Source organism: Stegastes partitus, unplaced genomic scaffold, assembly GCF_000690725.1.
Source record: "Stegastes partitus isolate 25-593 unplaced genomic scaffold, Stegastes_partitus-1.0.2 Scaffold859, whole genome shotgun sequence".
NCBI classification, from domain to species: Eukaryota; Metazoa; Chordata; class Actinopteri; family Pomacentridae; genus Stegastes; species Stegastes partitus.
Genome location: NW_007578590.1, coordinates 202,845 through 221,319, shown reverse-complemented (window position 1 = coordinate 221,319; position 18,475 = coordinate 202,845). Strand labels below are relative to the sequence as shown.

Sequence of the window (18,475 nt, the reverse complement as noted above, 5' to 3'; positions counted from 1 at the left end):
TCAGGTTTTACATTATACGGTTTGAAGTGGAAGAAGTTGACAAAAATATAGCAAATATTTATTTATGGTTCATAAAGAAGATCACTGTTTTTACATTTATTATAGATCAGGTGGATGGCTGTACTTTTTCGCACTTTCTTCAGCATGAAATTGCATTTTATCCAGTATAGGCCACATTTAATGCACAAGAAGCTGCTTTTAATGTCCTTACATGTATGTTTAGTTTGCCATTTTTGACCTTGATTTAGATTTTTAATTTAGCACTGATATGTGTGGCAGGTATGTACCTGTCTGCTCTGCTGAGATTGGTCAGCTGTTTCACACCAATTCCATACACAATGCAAATTATATGAACAAACGGCAGTAAAACTACATAAACTATGTTACTTCATGAGCTAATTTAATACAGTCTTCTGCTGCTGCGCTTTTACCCTCAGATGACATCATCGAAGCAGTGGGCTTTAAATCGGGTTCGTCCACCCCGCAGAGGTCAGGCTCCACAGCTGGTCTCCACAGACCCAGACTGAGCATCGACTCGGCAAGCCCAGCGATTGATCTGCCCCAGCTCAGCTCCTCTCTCCCAGGATCCCTGTCGGGTAGCTCCCCTCTGCTCGCCCCACGTCAGGGATCACACACCATGGACTTCTTTGAAATGTGTGCCAGTCTGATCACCACGCTGGCGCGCTGAGACCTGCTGACTCCTAACCTCTCTGTAATCTGGATGTCAGTGGGGTTTTTAAGCTAATTGCAGATCTGGGATGTAGGGAGTGTAGATGTTTGGTGCGACTTCCTCTTTCTGTCTCCTCTCTATCTGTTCCCGTGGTATTGGACTGAAAGAGTGAGAGGAAATATAAAAGGCAATGGGTATGTGGTGTTCCCCTCAGATGAAGGAGAGAGAAAGAGGGAAAGAAAAGGCTGATTAATCGCTTCTTTTTTTTCTTGTTTTGACACACTAATTGGGTCAAAGTCTTGGTGTTTAAACATCAGGCTGCAGCTTGTGAAAACTGATCCCAGGACTGGAATCTGTGAACTGGCAGAGGCCGGCGAAGCGAGAGGCCAGAGGTCACAATTTACAGTCGTGTTGGAGTCAGCAAAGGTCAAGTTCACTGTCACTCGTCCCACAAATACTTTCAATCTGTTATCAACTGCTGAAACGTCATCACCCACCACACCACTTAATGGCGGGAAATCCTGCTGAGTTCACCGTAGACATTGATCGGAGGTCAGTTTTGAATCTTGTCCCATATTTTAATTGGGGCGCTGGTTGTAAAAACCGACATTAAATCTGTGTCTGAGGGAACATAACTACATGTAAAATTTCAAGTTTTATATGATATGGTTTGTAAAGAAGCTTTTGTTATCCATGTATTATATTTATATTACAATCGTATTACGTAGCTGAAAACGTTGACAAAGATATACCAAATACCAGACTTTATACAGCATAAAGATTATTATTTAGATATCAGATCCATAATTATTTTTGAGAGATTTTTTTAGGCACTGTAGTTTTATTATTTAAGCACTGCATCAACACAGAGTTTTAACTTGATTTTGAATAGATTGTAGATGATCAATGAACCTCGAGAGACAGCGGGATGGTAGAACGATAACGCTGAGACTGATATGATGCATTTAGTGTTGGGAGACAGAGTCACACCATCTCACATGAGTTTTTACAACCACTATACTGCCATTTGTATGTTGAAGCATATATATCACTATTTTCTTCACATGAAAGCATTGTTTTATACATTCACTAACTGTACTGAATATGCAACACACACACACACACAATCCTTTACACTAACAAAGCAACTGTTGCTCAAAGTGTCAGTGCTGCTTCCCCATTCACGCACAGAATGTATTTATAAAAAAACAGCAAGCAGGCCGATGACATCAGGACGACAGACACAGTCAGTATGCAGTAACATGAGTAAGGACAGGTGGCGTTTGCCATTTGTTACAGTAATGCCAGCAACTCTAAGAGAAAGGATTATTCTTTTTCACAATCACATTAGAAGTTGTTAAAAAAATGGCAAGTCTCTCAGAAATTGGAGCCTAATTACTCATTTTTAAAACTAATTTTCTTTAGCATTAAAACAAAAGCACATTTATTACACTTTTATGTCCAATGCTAATATTTGTTTAAGAAATAACGTCAATAAACGATCGATTTTGTAGATTTACATAAACCTAATTAGCCCTCTGTTCATTCTTTATGTGAACAAACAAATGACGAAGCAGGAGGAACTAAGATGACAAATTCATGTGAGATGGTGTGAGTCTGCTGCAGGAGAGTATAAGCCACAGAAACCTTTCTCCAGTTGCCTTAAAGAATGCAACACAGTTATTCTGTGCATCTGTATATGGAGAGTGTGTTCAGTGTGGGTAATGGAGATCAGTGTGCCACATGGTTGTCATGTTTCCCTACTGACTTAATGCTTGTGTGTTAGAAGGGTCTCTGGTACAGCTGTAGTGTGTGGGAGGTCAGAATCAGAAAAGTGGGTGATGAGAAGTGTATTGTAGCTGTTTGGACTGTTGTCAGTTTTATTCAGTCTGCACTTTAAAACTCGGTTACTGAGGCCAGCAGTTTGCAGGTTTACCCTTTGTGTGGATGCACAGATTTTACTGTACCCGTTGTTTGTGCTCCGTATTGATGAACGCCACGCTTTCATTACTTTCAGAAATGTTCCGCATCGTCCTGTCACCTCATATTAATGTTGTGTTTCGCTCTGGCCACACATGAAGTCTTTTTTTCACTGAATGTAAAGTGAAAGCTGGTGCTGCTCATATGAAACCTCCTCTCTCTTTCTCTGAGTTTGGTGTCTTGGTTTTAAAGCACCGTTGTTGTACAGGACTGTTGCCTTTATGCTGTTCGCAGTAAAACTGAGGTCAGAGGGATAGTTGGGTTTTTCTGTCGTGTAAATAAGCCATTTAGAAATAAATACTGATATGTATAAGTACACTAACGTACTGTAAATAAGTGAAACAATACATTTTGAAATAATTCAATAACTTAATCTCATTATTGGGAAATTTCCTTCGTCATTGTTACTTTTACAGGCTGGTGGCTCGTGGTTGGCTGAAGGATGAGGAGGAGGAGGGGTTTGGCAACAGCATGGTTTTAAGTGTCATTGGGGAAAAACAGTAAGAGCAACTGTGATATAACAATGCTGAAATAACAAAGGGGTTGAGCTGTAATCAGATTATTTCACAGTTTATTGGTTCATGTACAAACTATTTATTTCATAATGTCTTATTTATTTATTTAGTGTTGGCTGAGTTAAAGGCTCACAAGCATCAGTCTTGACTTTGACTGTTGAACTAAATCCATGTTGTTACCTGAGTGCTTTGTTGGACCTACAGTTGATGTCATTTGAATCATTTTTGTCGGCGTTGTGTTTGAAATGGATTCAGTGATTTTTGCCTTATGAGAGCATCTTGAAGACTTTTGGTTGGAACAGTGAAGGCCACTTTGATACTCTGCTGAAACCCTTTATTACATGTCTAGTGTTTTTACGTCCTGTGTAGGGTTCTCTGTTCAGTCTGCCACGGCACATACACTGCTGATTATTCTTTGAGGTCGGGGAGAAATGGCGCTCCCTGCTGCAAGACACGTGCAACTGATCTGAACACGAAGCCACGCTCTTTGTCAATCATCTGTATCACACTATACTATATTGCTGTGTCTTAAAAGACTTGTCCTCTTTATAGTGAGCAACTTTGGGATCATATCTGGCCCTTTATGCATTCATTCCTGGTACTGCTGCTCGTGACAACACAATGCAAAACACTTATCAATGAAGTGCACTATCCTGCAGAAGTCATGGGTCAGAGTTAAAAACTCCTCTGATATCACCAGTATTTACTGTCAGGTGACGTACTCTACCATTACAACTGTATGCAACTACCAGTGGCATGTTAGTCATGTTAACTCTCATCTGTGTTTAGGGCTGGAACACATGCCAGAGGGCCTAATTAAATACAGACTTTACGTGTTGTACCAAAGTGAGTATTTTCCACAGCAAAGCTGTGCTCTCTGTTTCACTGTAGTGGGGTTCTTATGATTAGTGTAACCTTAAATACCCCAGTATGTGTGTGTGATATCTGTGTGTGCACACTGGTTATTGTGTGTACAAGGGTATGTGTGTGTGAGTGTGTTGGAGCTGTCTCTCCCTGTCTGATTGGGGTTTGGATTTCTCTTGTAATGCACTGCATGATATTGCTGTTATGATTTGCACTTTAATGAGTATTTATTGAAAACAATAAACAAGCATATAAAACAAAAACTGTTGTGTCTTGAAGTCTTGTCAATTTGAGATTTTATACACTCTCTCTGTCACACACACATACATACACACACACACACACATTACAGACTTTTTTGTGTGTTTTTTTTTTTTCTCCAGACAAACACGCAGCCTTGGAAGTCAACAACAGTATTTTACATAAACATGACTTCAGGCGATCATCACGCTAAATTCCTCTTTCTGTAATACTTATTATTCATCAGTTTACACGAAACTATTAGAGTCTGTGTCACATAAAAGTGACATCTGCCACACACCAGCTCCATAAAAAGCACAGAAAATAAAGTTTATGGATGGTGTTTCCCTCCAGAAGGTGCAACTATAACCAAGGAAGAGCAAATGCAGCTTGCAGAATTCTTAAGTTAGATATTTTAGATTACCCTCTCTGGTGTTTATGCATTTAAGGATAATTATATGAACCTAATGTGTTAAAACATAGCTCATTTAAATACGAGTGGTTATATAATCTGCTCCACAATCCACAATAGGCAAAATAATGAGGATAAGCAGAATTACAGAGTAGAAAATGATGGTCTTGTTAAAAAAAAACAAAAACAAAAAACACAATAACACAAACATTTGGGGAAAAAACTGACCTTAATCCTAGTCTTGCAAATGCACATGAAGAGATGTTTTGTTTTTTTAAATTACTGATAACTAAACTTAACACCGAGTTAGTTTGTAAGCTTGTTGGCAATATCTCTATTTAGCTGTTTGCTAAAAACACTGTGAACTGATAAAAGTCATCCGACTTTTGAAACTGCTGTATGTAGACTTATGATAAATGTTCAGACACTTGTTGTGTTCTTTGGACTGAGATCCTAAGAAGAACCTGATGTAAGAAAGACTACAATAAAATGATTCCCCTGTCGTTCACTGCTTGTGTTCTCTATGTATCATCAGGAAAAAAAAAAAAACTACTTTGCCTGTTTTCTTCCCCCCTTTTTTAAACCACTTTAAATATTTGTTCCTTTCCGGTATGTGCACACAAAACATGCAATTTTCTCTACAAGAGCCTCCAGGGTCAAAGCTTGTGTAGCGGTTTGTAAGTCCTTTCCTGGGATCAGCAGCTCACCTTGATCCAAAGTTTCAAAGTCACTCAGAGCCACCAGCCAAACTGTCCCTCAGCGGTTTCACACAGAGTGTTTCAAAGAACAGAAGAAAAAAAAAATCCATTTACTGAGATGGTGTGTCGCTCGTTGTAAACCATCATACTGATCCATAAACGCAGTCATCGGGCAAATAAGGAGAAAGTAGAAGAAGATGAAGATGCTGTCACAGTATTAGGTGACTGACACGGGTCACAGTGTGAAGAAGGACAAACCTGTGTGGGCTGTTGCAAACAGAAAACAAACATGGTGTCAGCATTGCAAGCACACAGTGACGGAGAGTGAAGAGTCCAGCTGATTCATCCATACCTTGTTGTTTTCTGGTCACTCCAACGAGAAGTCAGCATACAGGTCAGGAGGAGGTAAAATGAGCATATCAGGCTGTTCAAAATCCACATTCTGTGTTGAACTAGCCTCAGGCCTGTGAAAAAGCAAAAATAACTTCCATCACCTCACATTCTGTTTCCTCCCCAGAGAGTGTTTATGTAAATGCTGCCATGTTGCCTTCTGCAGTTGACCTCCTTGTGATCATGAATATGACACCACTGGGTGACTCACTGTCATACCAGGACATAAACCGGCTTTATTCCTGGTCAGACAAGACTAAACTTCCTACCATCTCACTTTCTCTCAAACACAAAAAATAAAACATTCACTCTTTCCATGCTCGACAACCCATTCCAGGCAAAAAGGAAGGCAACCTGTCTGTCTACAGGTTGGACAACATGGTTTGAATTTTTCTACGTATGTGTGTGTGTGTGTGTTTTAGTGTCTCTACTTACTCGCTGACTGCTTCTTCCGTCACAGGCACAGGACCTGCAGTACAAGTAGAAAGTATGTTGGCATTAAAATTCCCAAAAATCAATTGATCAAACACTTTCGATGCTTTATAAATAATCTAGCATCACTTACTCGTCTCTGGTTCGGTGCTGCTGTAAAAGAAGGACAAGCAAAAATGAAAACCCTTTGTGTGTGTGTGCATGTATATATGTGTGCACAGTGAGGGAACGTGTTTGTGCATCGTACCTACCTGGCAATCGGCTCTGCAGGTTTTGGTGAATGAAAGAATGTCGCCAATTTCTGAAGTGCTTCATGTCTTGCTCTGATAAGACGACAAATACACATGTACTGTATATCTACACTATGGTAGTGCGTGTGTGTGTGTGTCTGTAAGAATAAGTGGGTGGACTCACTGCATATGGGAGCCTTCAGCGCTGATGTCACTCTGACTGTGCTGGTGATTTATGTTAAGGTCTTTGTTTCCTATTAAAAGAAATAAGCAAGACAGATAAATCACTATGTATTAATTAATGTACCTCATAAATCAAGGAATCTCTGTATATTTGTGTGTCTGTTGCACATCATGGCAACCGTTCATCTGATCCACTTCACACTTGGCAGGCACATTGCCGGGGACTTGAGGAAACGCCGTGTCGAGTTTGAAGTAGATCTGATACACAGGGGTGGTTTTTGAGGTATTTTTAAGAACATCAGCCTGACCTTTGGCCCTTGTTGCGCAGCAACATCATCAAAAGTAATTGTACGATGTCATGTGATAATGTCACACTCTGACAACAGGTGCTGCACTAGAACACCATCATGACACCAGGAAGCCTTTCCTCAAGTTACCAAATCTTGGATTCACCATCACACACGTGAATGGTGAGCAGCTTCCTGTTTAGAACAAACAACCTGTTCATCCAGTGAGTCACACAGCAGCGGTAAGCAGGGCTGAGAGGTCAGCTGCTTTTTCTCTCTAATTCACAGAGTCCTTAATCCATCCGCATTGCCAGCTAATCTAGACCAGACCTAATTTAAATGCTACATTCCAAAAATACAAATCACATGTCCTGCTTTTTTTTGATACTACATTCCTGACAACATTGAATCTGAAGATTCACAGCCCAAAACTTTAGGCAAAATATGATTAAACAGCTCTTAAAGTCAGAGCTCCCACTAACACCCAATTTCAAATATTATGCGTACATGTGTCCAATGTCTGTTGTTTACCCTCCTCTGTTTCTTTTGTGTATCCAGTTAAGCTCTGTTGATGCTACAGATATTCATATACCTGTACGTCATGTGTCTTCCACAAGAGGACAAGGCACTGTAAGTCATGGAACCAGGAGCGGTGCCAAGAGGTGGCCCAGGGTGGCCATGGCCCCCTAAGACTAGCGTCTGCTCCCCCACACAATCAGTAATGAAGTCCATCAGAGGGCTAAACATGTAGAACTGGAGTCACATCCTAATCCTAATGCAAGGTAAACTGTAATATCAACAACTGAAAAAACTTATCTTGGAACAACTGCTACATCAACTGAGGGCTATATTAAAAAGTTTATTATATACGAGCCCTTCTGGTGTACTTCTGCATGGCAGTCATGCCAGCATAAGGAAATGAATAAAGAAAGTGACTAATAAATGTGACTATTTAGCCTACAGCGATGTGTCACGCAGGAAAAAATAAATAGATATGAGATATCAGCTTGTGTGCCACCCCTATAAATACTGTCTGGCTCTGTCACTGCGTGGAGCACTCTGAACTCCAATCATGTATTTTTAACTTCTGACCTCTGACTGGAATGAAAATGGATCAGATAACATTTTCATATCTACACTGTTGTGCTGATTCCAGACAAAACAACTAGGTTTTTTAGTCTTAGTCGTGTTTGTTGATTATCAAGGATAAACAAGTGACGACTAGCTAAAGGTTCCTACAGCAACTGAATCTGCATCTTCAAAAGCCAATGCCTAAGAACTGTGTAGTATCTTTGTTTATTCTATCTGGACGCCCCCATCATGATAACGTAGGAAGGAGATAGACGTGATGAATGCAGGTCGTGTCATACTGCTTTGTCAGGGACATAATTTGCTGTCAGGTGATTGTAATGTGGCATAATAAGTGACTTTCAGACAATAAGTGGTTTAAAGAGTTGTTACACATTGTTGACACCAGAAACTCGACTGTTCAAGTGCTTTCTTTAAAGAACAGATGGATGGAAAGTGCCCAGAGTTGTATTGTTGTAGAGGTTGGGATGTCTTACCCATATCCGGCATGGAGAGCGTCCTGGTGTGAGCCCTGCAGAGGTAAAGATGGTTACAAATAAAGAAAGCATTAATCTGAAGAAAATAACCCTTAATGATTAACTGATGCTGCGACAGGATCACGTGTGCTTACATTGGACCCTGTGGGTCTGCAGTGTCAAGAGCATGAGACAGAGGTTCATCTTCATCACCGGTCCATTCCTCGCTGTCATCTGAGACTGAAAACTCAATATCAAACTGCTGCTGAATAACCCAAATATGCTGTAATTATGAGCAACAAGAGGAAATACTTACAGCTTTCTGCAGAGAGAGGATAGTGGTTTGAGGCCCTGAGAAAAAAAAAAAAAAGCACCAACTTAGCTGCACATCATCCTTATAAGAATGTCTAAAAACTTGCATGTGTTGTCTTTTCATTGTATTGCCTGTATATGTTGTCCATGTATATACCTGCTTCCTGTGCTGGTAACTTCTGGTTCAGTTACACTGCTGCTGGTCTTGCGGGCAGCCTTCTTTCCCAGCTGAAGCATCTCCTGGATGTCCAGCTCGACATGATCCACAGCAACATATCCATCTGGAACACACACGATGTCAACAATCACAGGTTCAAACACACAAATTACCTTTTCAAAGTAAGTTTCCTGTACCTGTATCATCCTCCTTTGTTCACCTTCCTGCTTCTTTATGCACAATTTTACCCTTGAGGTGAACACATTGCTAATCATGACGCATATGTTTTAGACTCACAGTTGTTGCTGCTGTCCCTGGCCAGCCACTTCCCTTTAGGGCAGTTGGTTGTTCGGATGATGCTGACCGTGTCTCCGCTCTTGACGGGCAGGTCGTTCTTACGTCCCTTCGTTGTTACAGTTACTTTTGCGCTGTACATGGCATCCTCCTGCCCTGAGATCTAACCGATACAGTGACAGGTTAGTACTGCATGTCCTAGTGGCTACACACAAAATAACTTGATTATGAAGGACTTCTTCAGACATGCTACAAAATGCTTCATGTAGGACAACAAAAATAGAACAAATGAAAAATATGACTTCACAACAAAATGAACAAATCAGTTAAATATAAGAAGCACAAACAATGACTTAAAGTAAAGTGGAGCAAAAACAAAACAAAAAAAACTACCCTGACCTTTCATGAAGTGATTTAAAACATTTTGTCTCTGACTCTGCAGGCCTCAGACACTCATCATCAAACTCTCCCTTTGTCTGGGTCGGAGGAGCAGCCAGAGACCTGCAGAAGGATGTGAGGCTGCCCTCAAGCTCAAAGGGCTGAAGCAATTCTACAATATAACGAGGAGATAACTCTCTAAAACTAGGTCCAACAGGAGTTGCTTGATCTCGCCTCTTTGAATTAATTGGAAGTTGAGCCACAGTGTTTTGAATTAGACACATTTGTGACTCGACCCAAGAGGTAAAGCGAATTGCAATAATCGAGACATGATTATATAAGAGCATGTGTGAACTCAAGATCTGCTCAAGAAAGGAAAAGCCTGAATCAATCATGATCAGAAACTACGTCCAGGCTTCGAGCTGTTAGTTTGCTGACAAGACTCTGCTGTAGGCGTTGGACTGACTTTGGACCAAGTATAAAGATTTGTCATTTATTTTTATTTAACTGTGGAGAATATCTAACACTTAATATCAGACAGAACAGATCAAATTTGGTGTAGGTTACTTCCTCTGTTGGTTTAAATGGAACCCCTTTAGGTCTGAGCTATGTTTTGAGATTTCCACTTGAAAATAGATCCCCAAGTTCAGTCAGTAACAGCTCCAAGGCTGTGAAATGAACAACCTCAGGCTCTATGGATCAGAGAACTCTGAAATACAATAACTCTGCGTCCCCATTACCAAGCCAGAATGAGAAACTGGAAAACTATTTTAAATTCCACCTAATCAATCAATATGAATTAGAGAGTAAATAGCAGCCTTGTGACAATGAGTCGGTGACGCTGGTGTTAATAAATCTGTTCCAAACCTTCACAACTGCATCTCTTCCAACTCTGAAGCACAACAATGTTATGCTGATTTTAATCACAATACTACCAGACATCTGCACAACAGAGATAATGAATGTTGTGTTTGCTAATAGTAAATACCAAGTGCAAGCATATAAAAGAGGAAACAGTAAAGGGCTGAGGATGGAGCCTTGTGGAACACCACAGGTCATAGATGGACAAACAACCGCAACAAAAACTGACAGAAATAAAATGACTGACAAATAAAATCCATAATAATCTAGAACAGAATTCCTGAGGAAAAACCATTTTAAAGGTGAAGTAACAAAATTGTATCAAGACAAACAATGCATTATAAGATTAACATTATGCTTTTCTAATATTTTCTTTCTTCATGCAAGAAATCAGTTTAAAACCTTGATAAAAAAAATTGTGAGTTGTAAATTAACATAGAATTATTAAAGGAGTCAAGGTTGGGTTTCTTGAGAAATTGGTTAACTACTGTATGTTTAAGTGTGCGGGGAAAACTGGCAGTGGTAAGAGGGTTATTTATAATGGATAAAGAAGAGGGGCTGGCACGATTAAAAACCAAGAAATTCAGTGAATAAAATATCTAAAAGACTCAAAGAAGATTGCTTAAAGTGCAAGGTAATAAGCCTCGAGCGAGGGCCAATGCCACCGACGTTCTTAGTGAAAAAGGATGCAAACTGATTACAAACAAAGGGGAATATTCTGGCAATGTGGTGGGTTAATCACAGCATTAATGGTGCTAAAAAGTCCTCTGGAGTTAAAGCAGCTTCAAATAAAACAAGCAGCTTATCGAGGTGTTGTCTAAATTTTTTGGTGTATTCACTTAACCAGGGAATCGGGGCAAGGTTATGTTTTTTTGTTTGTTTTTGGAAGTTTCATACAATGTGGAATGGAAATGTGGAAATTATTATTTTTAAAATGAGGAATGCTTTGTGAAAGTCGATGGCAGCGTCTATGTTTAAGATGCAAGAACAAATGGAAGGAGACACTATTGGAGCAAAGTGTGCTTTCCTCAGCTGACTGGAAAAGATATTTTACATATACATACATTTTTCAATATCCATAAAACCAAAAGTGAAAGAGTAAACAGCAGTAAACTTGTCTCACTACTAAATTAAGGAATCTTTGTCTGACTGTCTGTTTTCCACTTTCCTCGACAACTATTCATCCAATCTACTTGACACTTCGAATCTGAAGTTGTTCCAATGAGGGTTGGCCAATTTTGGGGCCCTTAATGGGCCTCAGGCTGCCTGTGGGTGGAGTCTCCCCTTTTGCTAGGTAACATCATCCAAGGCAAATGTAATGTAAATTCTGACACTTGCTCTGTCAGAGCAAGGCATAGGAAAAGGTAAGAATTCAGAGAATTTCTACATAAAACCCGAAATAGATTCCGTGCAAAGGAATAAGATTAAAATGAATTGAATTGAAATGTTGTTTTTAAAGCTTTTTCTGTTTACCTTCTATTTTGTGTACTAACAGCTGAAGAGAAACAAGAAACAAAGGAGAGAGAAGGAAGATGGTAGAAGAAGGGCCCAGAAAGAATCCAGCTTTGGCTGCTGCAGTGAGAACTCAGCTTTGGTACGTGGTGCACATAATCTACTAGGTGAGCTACCAGGGGACTACATTTGGAAAGCATTTTAAAAGCACAGCAGAGCTACCTCCGCAACCAGACAGGACAGGATTTATTTAGAGAGACGCAATCATGCCGACTTCACAAGGCCTCACCGATCGTGAAAAAACATCTTGTAAACAACTTATTTGCCAAACATCAGATATTAAACATGTCAAACCTGACTGAGCTGGTGAATAAAGATTGAGGAGAACTGTCAGAGTAAGACGTCAAAACGAGAGGCAACAGGCTTTGCACTGATAAGACTATTCAAGTTGGCGGCGCGGCTGCTTAAAATGCAGGAATCTGTTATCAATGGAAACAGGGAAAGACCTAACAGGAGCTACATGATGACGTTATAATGGAAAACATATTGCTCATGTGTACAGTAGTTGCTGTAGAGTGTGATAAACATGACATTAATCTCTTAATCCAGGGGGGCTTTACACTTAACGATATTAAGTGCTGTGCAGCTAAACGTTCACTCACTTTTTTTTAAGCTTTTCTACTGAAAACTGTTGCACTCGGAAATGATGCTATGAAAGCAGTAAGAGTGGATAAAGCAGTAAAGCTGCAAACCAGAGAATCAAAACAGTGAACTGAAAGGCGGTAAAATGCCCTCTTTAGAAGCTGGATGTAGATGGATTCATGTGGATTTTGTGGGTTCATGTCTAATAAAATTAAATAAAATGCTGATTGTAGTTGTTTTGAAAAACTAAATAACGATATCAAAGTGTTAAATTCCTGTTCTATTTGCGACATTTAATTTAGGTTAATTTAAATTCTTTTTTTAAATTATTGTTTCTTAACCTTGGAAGAAGTCATGGTTTGCTTATAATCAGGTGGGTGTATGATATAGTTCTGATATAAAATACTGATTACAGCTGCTTTAAATATACTATACAGTGTTATTGTGGTAAATTCCTGTTTTTTTTCTGCTACACCAAAAACATAAATAACAAATCTTTTAACTGAACCTTGAAAGAAAGTCATGTATTGCATATAATCAGGTAAAAGCATGATGCAGAAATAATGAATGGCCCATAGATCTTGTGTCACAAATATCACCAACAATGAAATGAATGTTTATACACAGATTCCTTTTGAGCCTGCACATGTTGCTCAGCTCAACTCTCCCACTGGGAGGAATGAATCCAGACTGGTTTGTATGCCAGGACGTCAGCCCCGCCCTCCCCCGCTGCTCGTTCACCTTCACCTCCCTGTCAAAATAACATCACTCACTTTGAATTTCTTCTTCAGCTCGTTCTCCTTCTTCTCCCTCTCCTTCTGCTCCTTCTTTTCCCGTTCTTGCTTCTCCTTCAGCTCCTTCTTCTCCTTTTCCAGCCGCTGCTTCTCCTTCTTTTTCAGCTCCTTCTCGTCCGGCCCTTCTGCGGCGGCTTTCTTGTCGCTCCTGCGGAAGAGACAGTGACGGATATCGGCCTGTTTGAAAGGGACTCTCTCTCGCAGCATGTTTAAATCACAGAGAGGAGGGGATTATGAGGGGAAACAAAAGTAAACTATACTCTCATCATGAACACTCAGGGGGGGGGAAACTGAAATGAAAGAAGAAGTGGGTCAAACAATGAGGGCCTTACTTGCCAAACCTGCCCGTCTTGCTTTTCTCTTGATTCTGTAAATAGCAGAAAAGAGATAAGGTTTGATTCGTTTTGCACTCATTCATTCACATCTCCAACAGATAACCAACACTTGTCGTGAACATAAATAAGTGAAGAAGTTCTCTAAAAGCTGCTTACTGTTTCTTGTGCTGCCTCAGCATACGGATCTGCAATTTTAAAAAAAAAAATCAGAATTATGTACAGTAATAAACAAATGTGCAAATTTGTTTTTAAAATAGAAGGGTTGTGTTCAAGCATTTATTTTGGTACAATCCTTAAGATAGAATCACACATATGTTACACTTTGAGAGCCAGTTTTCTGGATAATTTCTGTGTTTACATACTATATCTAAAGATATTTTCCCGATATGGTCAAACAGAATTCAGTAGCACCAGATGGATGAGGTCTGCCACACAGAAATCATGCCTGGGTGGTCAAACTAAATCAAATTTCTCTTACTTTCTGTAAAGCTGAGTATGAAACCTACGATATAAATAAAGCTGCCCTTACTTGCCTCACAAAGAAATGTTTTAGAGAATCTTATTCAAGAATTGCACCCCTGTGAAGCAAGTATAAACGGCTTTGATTTCCAATATGGTCAGACATGTAAGAAATAATTCTTTTTCTTACTCTTCGGGGGTCCTTTGCGTTTCTTGCCACCATCACTTTTTCCCTTCTTTTTGTTCGTAGACGTGTTGATGTCTTCATACACATTGTCTGCGCTCTCACAGACACCGTTGCCTGCTTCTACTTGAGGCCTGTGTGAAGAAAAAAATGTCACCTCTTAGAGACGAACAAGCGTTTCCAAGCAAAGAAAGTCGGTTTGAATTTGTCTTACTCCGCCACTGGAGACGAGTCTTGAGAGATGGGAAGGGAAGGTTCTGGTGCTGGATTATCAAGGCGTTCCTCTCCGAATCCTGGCTCTGTGTGGATCTCAGTTTCGGGAACAGTTATCCCATTAATGTAAAAGTCTGGCATGTCCTGCTGGTCTGTAAAATCTGGACCGATGTACTCCTCCCATTCTGACACCGGCAGCTCTGGAGAATGAGTGTCCGAAGCCACATTGTCAAACTCTGGGACAACCACGGTGTCGGTCTCTATGAATTCAAGAGGAGCAGGGATCTCTGTGGAGGAGGGGCGATGGAATATGAACCGATATTAGATAAATAGATAAATAATGTGTGGTTTCACAAAGATATGAATATAACAACAGCAGCCACACCATTTTCTTCCACAGGGGGAATGTAATCACTCAGGGTGACAGTGGGAGGCGTGTCAGGCTTCTCCGGAGAAGGACCCAAGGAGTCGATGTCTGGGAGAAGCTTCCTGGGCGGAGGAGGGGGAACCACCAGCAGCTCCGGGATGGGATCCGACCCCTCCTCGGTGATGCCTTCCAACACCGGAGAGGCTGGTCCTGCAAAGAATTACATCGCATTAATCTCGGAGGAATTCTCAAGTAATCCCTGCTGCTGTCTGTGCAGCTATTTTACAGCCTCACATTAAAATCAAATAGCTACAAGAGTCACACCTTAAAACAGTAGGTGAACAACTGCTGCTGCAACACCTGAAGGAAGTTTCTGAACACATAAAGCGAGCGAAGGCAAGCGGAGTGGAAGAATTTGATTTGTGAGGAAACCAAACCAGTCAAACTCACTGTGGAGGTTGTTGTGATACGACTCTGCAGAGCGGAGATAATGCTATTATAAGTGAAAAACGAGGGTAGCTTAACAACAAAGAAAGAACTGCAGCGTTTCCTCGAGTATCCCTTAAAGCCTTCCTTGCACCATTTCCATACCATAGTTATAAGTAGCTTTTTTTTTTTTAATTTAAAAGAGCTGTAAAGCACTCAGTTCTGGAAAAGTGCACAATATTTTATTACTGTACCTAATTACAATGCAAAACATATTTATTCAAACTTCTTTTCCAGCTGTCCTTTAAAGCCCTTTTGTTTTGTGCTGCTCAACAGATGTTTAAAGAGCCAGAAGACACTAAAGACTCTGTAATGTTTGACAAGAAGCTTCATGAAACGTCAGGTTCACAGAAATTTAATCCTCACAAACACCTGCACAATTAATACACTCGTAGTAAATAAAGTCTCTGTCAACAGCAGACTCGCTGCTCATTCTGTGCTGCGTTTAACAGACATTAAAGTGTTTGTCATCGCAGCTCCGTCATAGCTGACATACCTCCACAGCTCTGCCCTGCCTGCCGCTCAGTTGTTTCTGGCACAGAGGAAGAATGTCAGGACTGTTCTCTTTGTTTGTGTATCTCTTCAAACCGACACCTGAGGCAACCCTGTGGCGCAAAACCGTGCTATACATACCAGACTTTTCAGTATAGCTGAAACCCTGCACTGACAAATGAAGTTCTGCAGCTGCTCTGTACGTACCCAGTGTCCTGATGATGGGATAAAATCTTCTGCATCTTTTATACATGGAGGAGTAAACAGTGAAAATCCACAAGAGAACAAGAGGCAGAGCGGAGAGGAGAAGAGCTCTGCTGTGGTTGGAGTAATGGAACTTACGGTGGTCGATGCCGTTGACTTGTGCTGGTTTCGGTGGAAGGGCGTTTCCTGCTTCATAATCAATGGGTGGGAGCTCCGGGAGAGCAGCTCTGATCTGAGGGGGTAGCTCCTCAGGTGGAGGGGTGATGGAGTAGGATCGGGTGGGGTTTGCCAAGGGGCTGAGAGCAGATAAGAAAAGTTAGCAATCAGCATTCATGTTATAATTGACTGAACAGTATAAATAAATGAACACAATCCCATCCTTTGTGCTTCATAGCTCCTGGAACAGCACTATGAGTGTGAAGTTGCTGTTGTTTACCTGGTGCTCTTCTTGCGTGCTTTCTCCAGAGCGTTTAAAATCCTCTGGTCACTCGGAGGTGTTCTTTTTCCAGGGCTCATGTCCTCCGCCCTCTCCAGGGCAGAGAGTGCAGAGATCGGACGCTCAGCTTTGGGAGACGGTGGGTTAGACGGAGGGTCTACGGGTGGAGTAGGAGGCTTCTCTACTGCAACTATATTCACTGCCTCTATGGCAGCCTCAGCTGCAATCTCAGGCTCAGGTGGTGATGGGGATGGAGCAGAGATCACTGGAAGGGGGTCAGGGATGGTGAAAGTAGGTGGAGGGGTGGGGGCAGCACTGGGTGGATTGAGTATAATTTCATTCTGACTGGCTGGTCTGGAAACAGGCAGGGCAGGATTTTCAATCTCAGGCAGGGTTTCATTCTCTGGGCCTGGGATTTCAGGTGCCGGGATGTCAGGAATAAAGGCAGGAGGTGGGTTGAAGTCAGGAGATTCAGGGATAGTGAGGGGTGGGGTAACTTCCACTGCAGCACTAGGGTCAGGTAAGGTGGGGTTGTCTGGTAGAAGCAGGTTTGGTGCTGAGATTTCAGGCTCTGGTGGTGCATAACCAAAGTCTGAAGGCACTGGGATGAGTGGTGTTGGTCCAAGAACATCGACACTCGGGGTGTCCAGGATCGGCTCAGCTGGCAACTCCATCGACTCTTTCTTTGTGGACTTTCTGAAGCCAAGGAGACCCTTCTTCTTTGGTGTTGTGACTTTAGGTGGAGGTGTGGCCGGCACCAGCTCTGCTGTACTCTCTTTCTGTCCTATAGGGAGGAGCAGTGGGAGCTTCTTACTGTTCTCTTTCTTCGGCTTCTGATCCAGTGAATTTTCATCCAGCTTCTCTTTGCTTCCTTTTGTTGACTTGTCTTTCCCTATTTTCAATTTTCCTTCACTCTTGTCTTTTCCCTTAGAGTTGGTCTGGATGAGGGGCTTTTTGCTCTCCTTCTTCTCATCCTTGAAGACCACTCTGGGACCAAAGGTGCTCTTTCCTTCCAAGGACTGGTTGATGGAGGTGAGCAGGGAGGGTCGCGCTCCTGCAGGGAGGTAATGAGTGGGGCTCTGGGGAGGAGGGAGAACCTTTGGTTTCTCTGGGAGAGCAGGTTTGGTCCTGGGCTGCTTCAGGAGGAGTTCCTCCTCCTGGAACTTGGCCCTTAGGGCATTGAAGTCCATTGTGTCCTCCTGATGAAAGTATGACACAGTGTAATAACTTCAGGAACAATACCAACATTCAGCAAATACATTAACTGTCACCTAACAAGTTTGGGATCACAGAAATTGTGTCACTTATTATGAAAGAGGGTGTAGCTCTCGTTTTCTCATGTTTTAACTGATAAGGGAAATAATGGATTCATAGTAAAATAAAACGTTCAGCACTCAAACAAGGTGACTGGTTTTGTTTGATGCAGTTTTGTATGTTTTTCTCTCTTTCAAGCTGAACACAAAAAGTAGACAGACCTGATTTATAGTGAACAGTCTTATTCAAGAGTTTTCAACAGGCAGGACAATGGAAGCCTAAATGAGTACGGTCACTGTAGCTGCTCAACAATATACTGACTTTAACTCAGTCTCAGTTTACTAAATACTTATATGAGTGAAATTAAACTTATATCTGTTGACACAACTATAAACATCTTTATAGCACTAAAGCGTAATAATCATATAATTGGGTAAAGGTGAGGATATTATAGGACGACATACCTGATCCATTGTGTGTTTCGACAAAAACCTCCTCAATCGATTGAGTTATTTCTCTTCACCAGCCTCTCATTCTGCGTCCGGGGATAGAACACCTTTAATTTAAAATAAACTAAAAAAAAAAAAAAAGAAAAGAAAAAAAAAAGAAAGCTGTTTAAAAACTTAAACGGACTTGTTCCACCTCGGTGCGTCTTTCTCTTCGGATAGAGTCGCGCGTCCCATGCGCACAGCGGATGGTTTCAGTGGAGG

At 41.2% G+C, this 18,475-nt stretch overlaps 2 protein-coding genes across 3 annotated transcripts in view; one reads left to right on the top strand and one right to left on the bottom strand.

The window, feature by feature from the left end:
• Positions 1-4,292, top strand: part of prkaa2 (protein kinase, AMP-activated, alpha 2 catalytic subunit) — a 16,080-nt gene extending 11,788 nt beyond the window's left edge. Inside the window, exons 10-11 of one of the 2 annotated variants that reach the window (XR_520624.1) lie at positions 438-2,706; positions 2,751-4,292. Coding sequence is in view for 1 of the 2 variants with exons in the window: in XM_008293116.1 (XP_008291338.1) it covers positions 438-688 (251 nt within the window). In the remaining variant the exon portion in view is untranslated. Of the gene's footprint in view, positions 1-437 lie in introns of both variants that reach the window. The other variant, XM_008293116.1, reaches the window with a different exon arrangement.
• On the bottom strand, positions 4,238-18,475 carry LOC103365634 (FYN-binding protein-like). The gene is made up of 20 exons (XM_008293120.1): positions 18,230-18,475; positions 16,512-17,710; positions 16,214-16,371; positions 14,912-15,103; positions 14,528-14,813; positions 14,320-14,447; positions 13,827-13,855; positions 13,668-13,702; positions 13,315-13,483; positions 9,212-9,371; positions 8,915-9,038; positions 8,762-8,796; positions 8,601-8,685; positions 8,467-8,501; positions 6,616-6,685; positions 6,453-6,524; positions 6,335-6,354; positions 6,205-6,238; positions 5,732-5,843; positions 4,238-5,646 (listed from the first exon to the last, which is right to left on the bottom strand). The coding sequence occupies exons 1-19, from the start codon at positions 18,236-18,238 to the stop codon at positions 5,747-5,749; spliced, it is 2,937 nt and encodes a 978-aa protein (XP_008291342.1). The 5' UTR covers positions 18,239-18,475; the 3' UTR covers positions 4,238-5,646; positions 5,732-5,746.

What these genes read in the sequence shown, in the direction of transcription:
- LOC103365634 (XM_008293120.1), bottom strand. An exon ending in AAGACGGGCAGGTTTGGCAA is followed by an intron (nt 13,484 to 13,667) that starts GTAAGGCCCTCA and finishes TCTCTTCCGCAG; the next exon opens with GAGCGACAAGAAAGCCGCCG. An exon ending in GCTGAAGGCTCCCATATGCA is followed by an intron (nt 6,525 to 6,615) that starts GTGAGTCCACCC and finishes TCGTCTTATCAG; the next exon opens with AGCAAGACATGAAGCACTTC.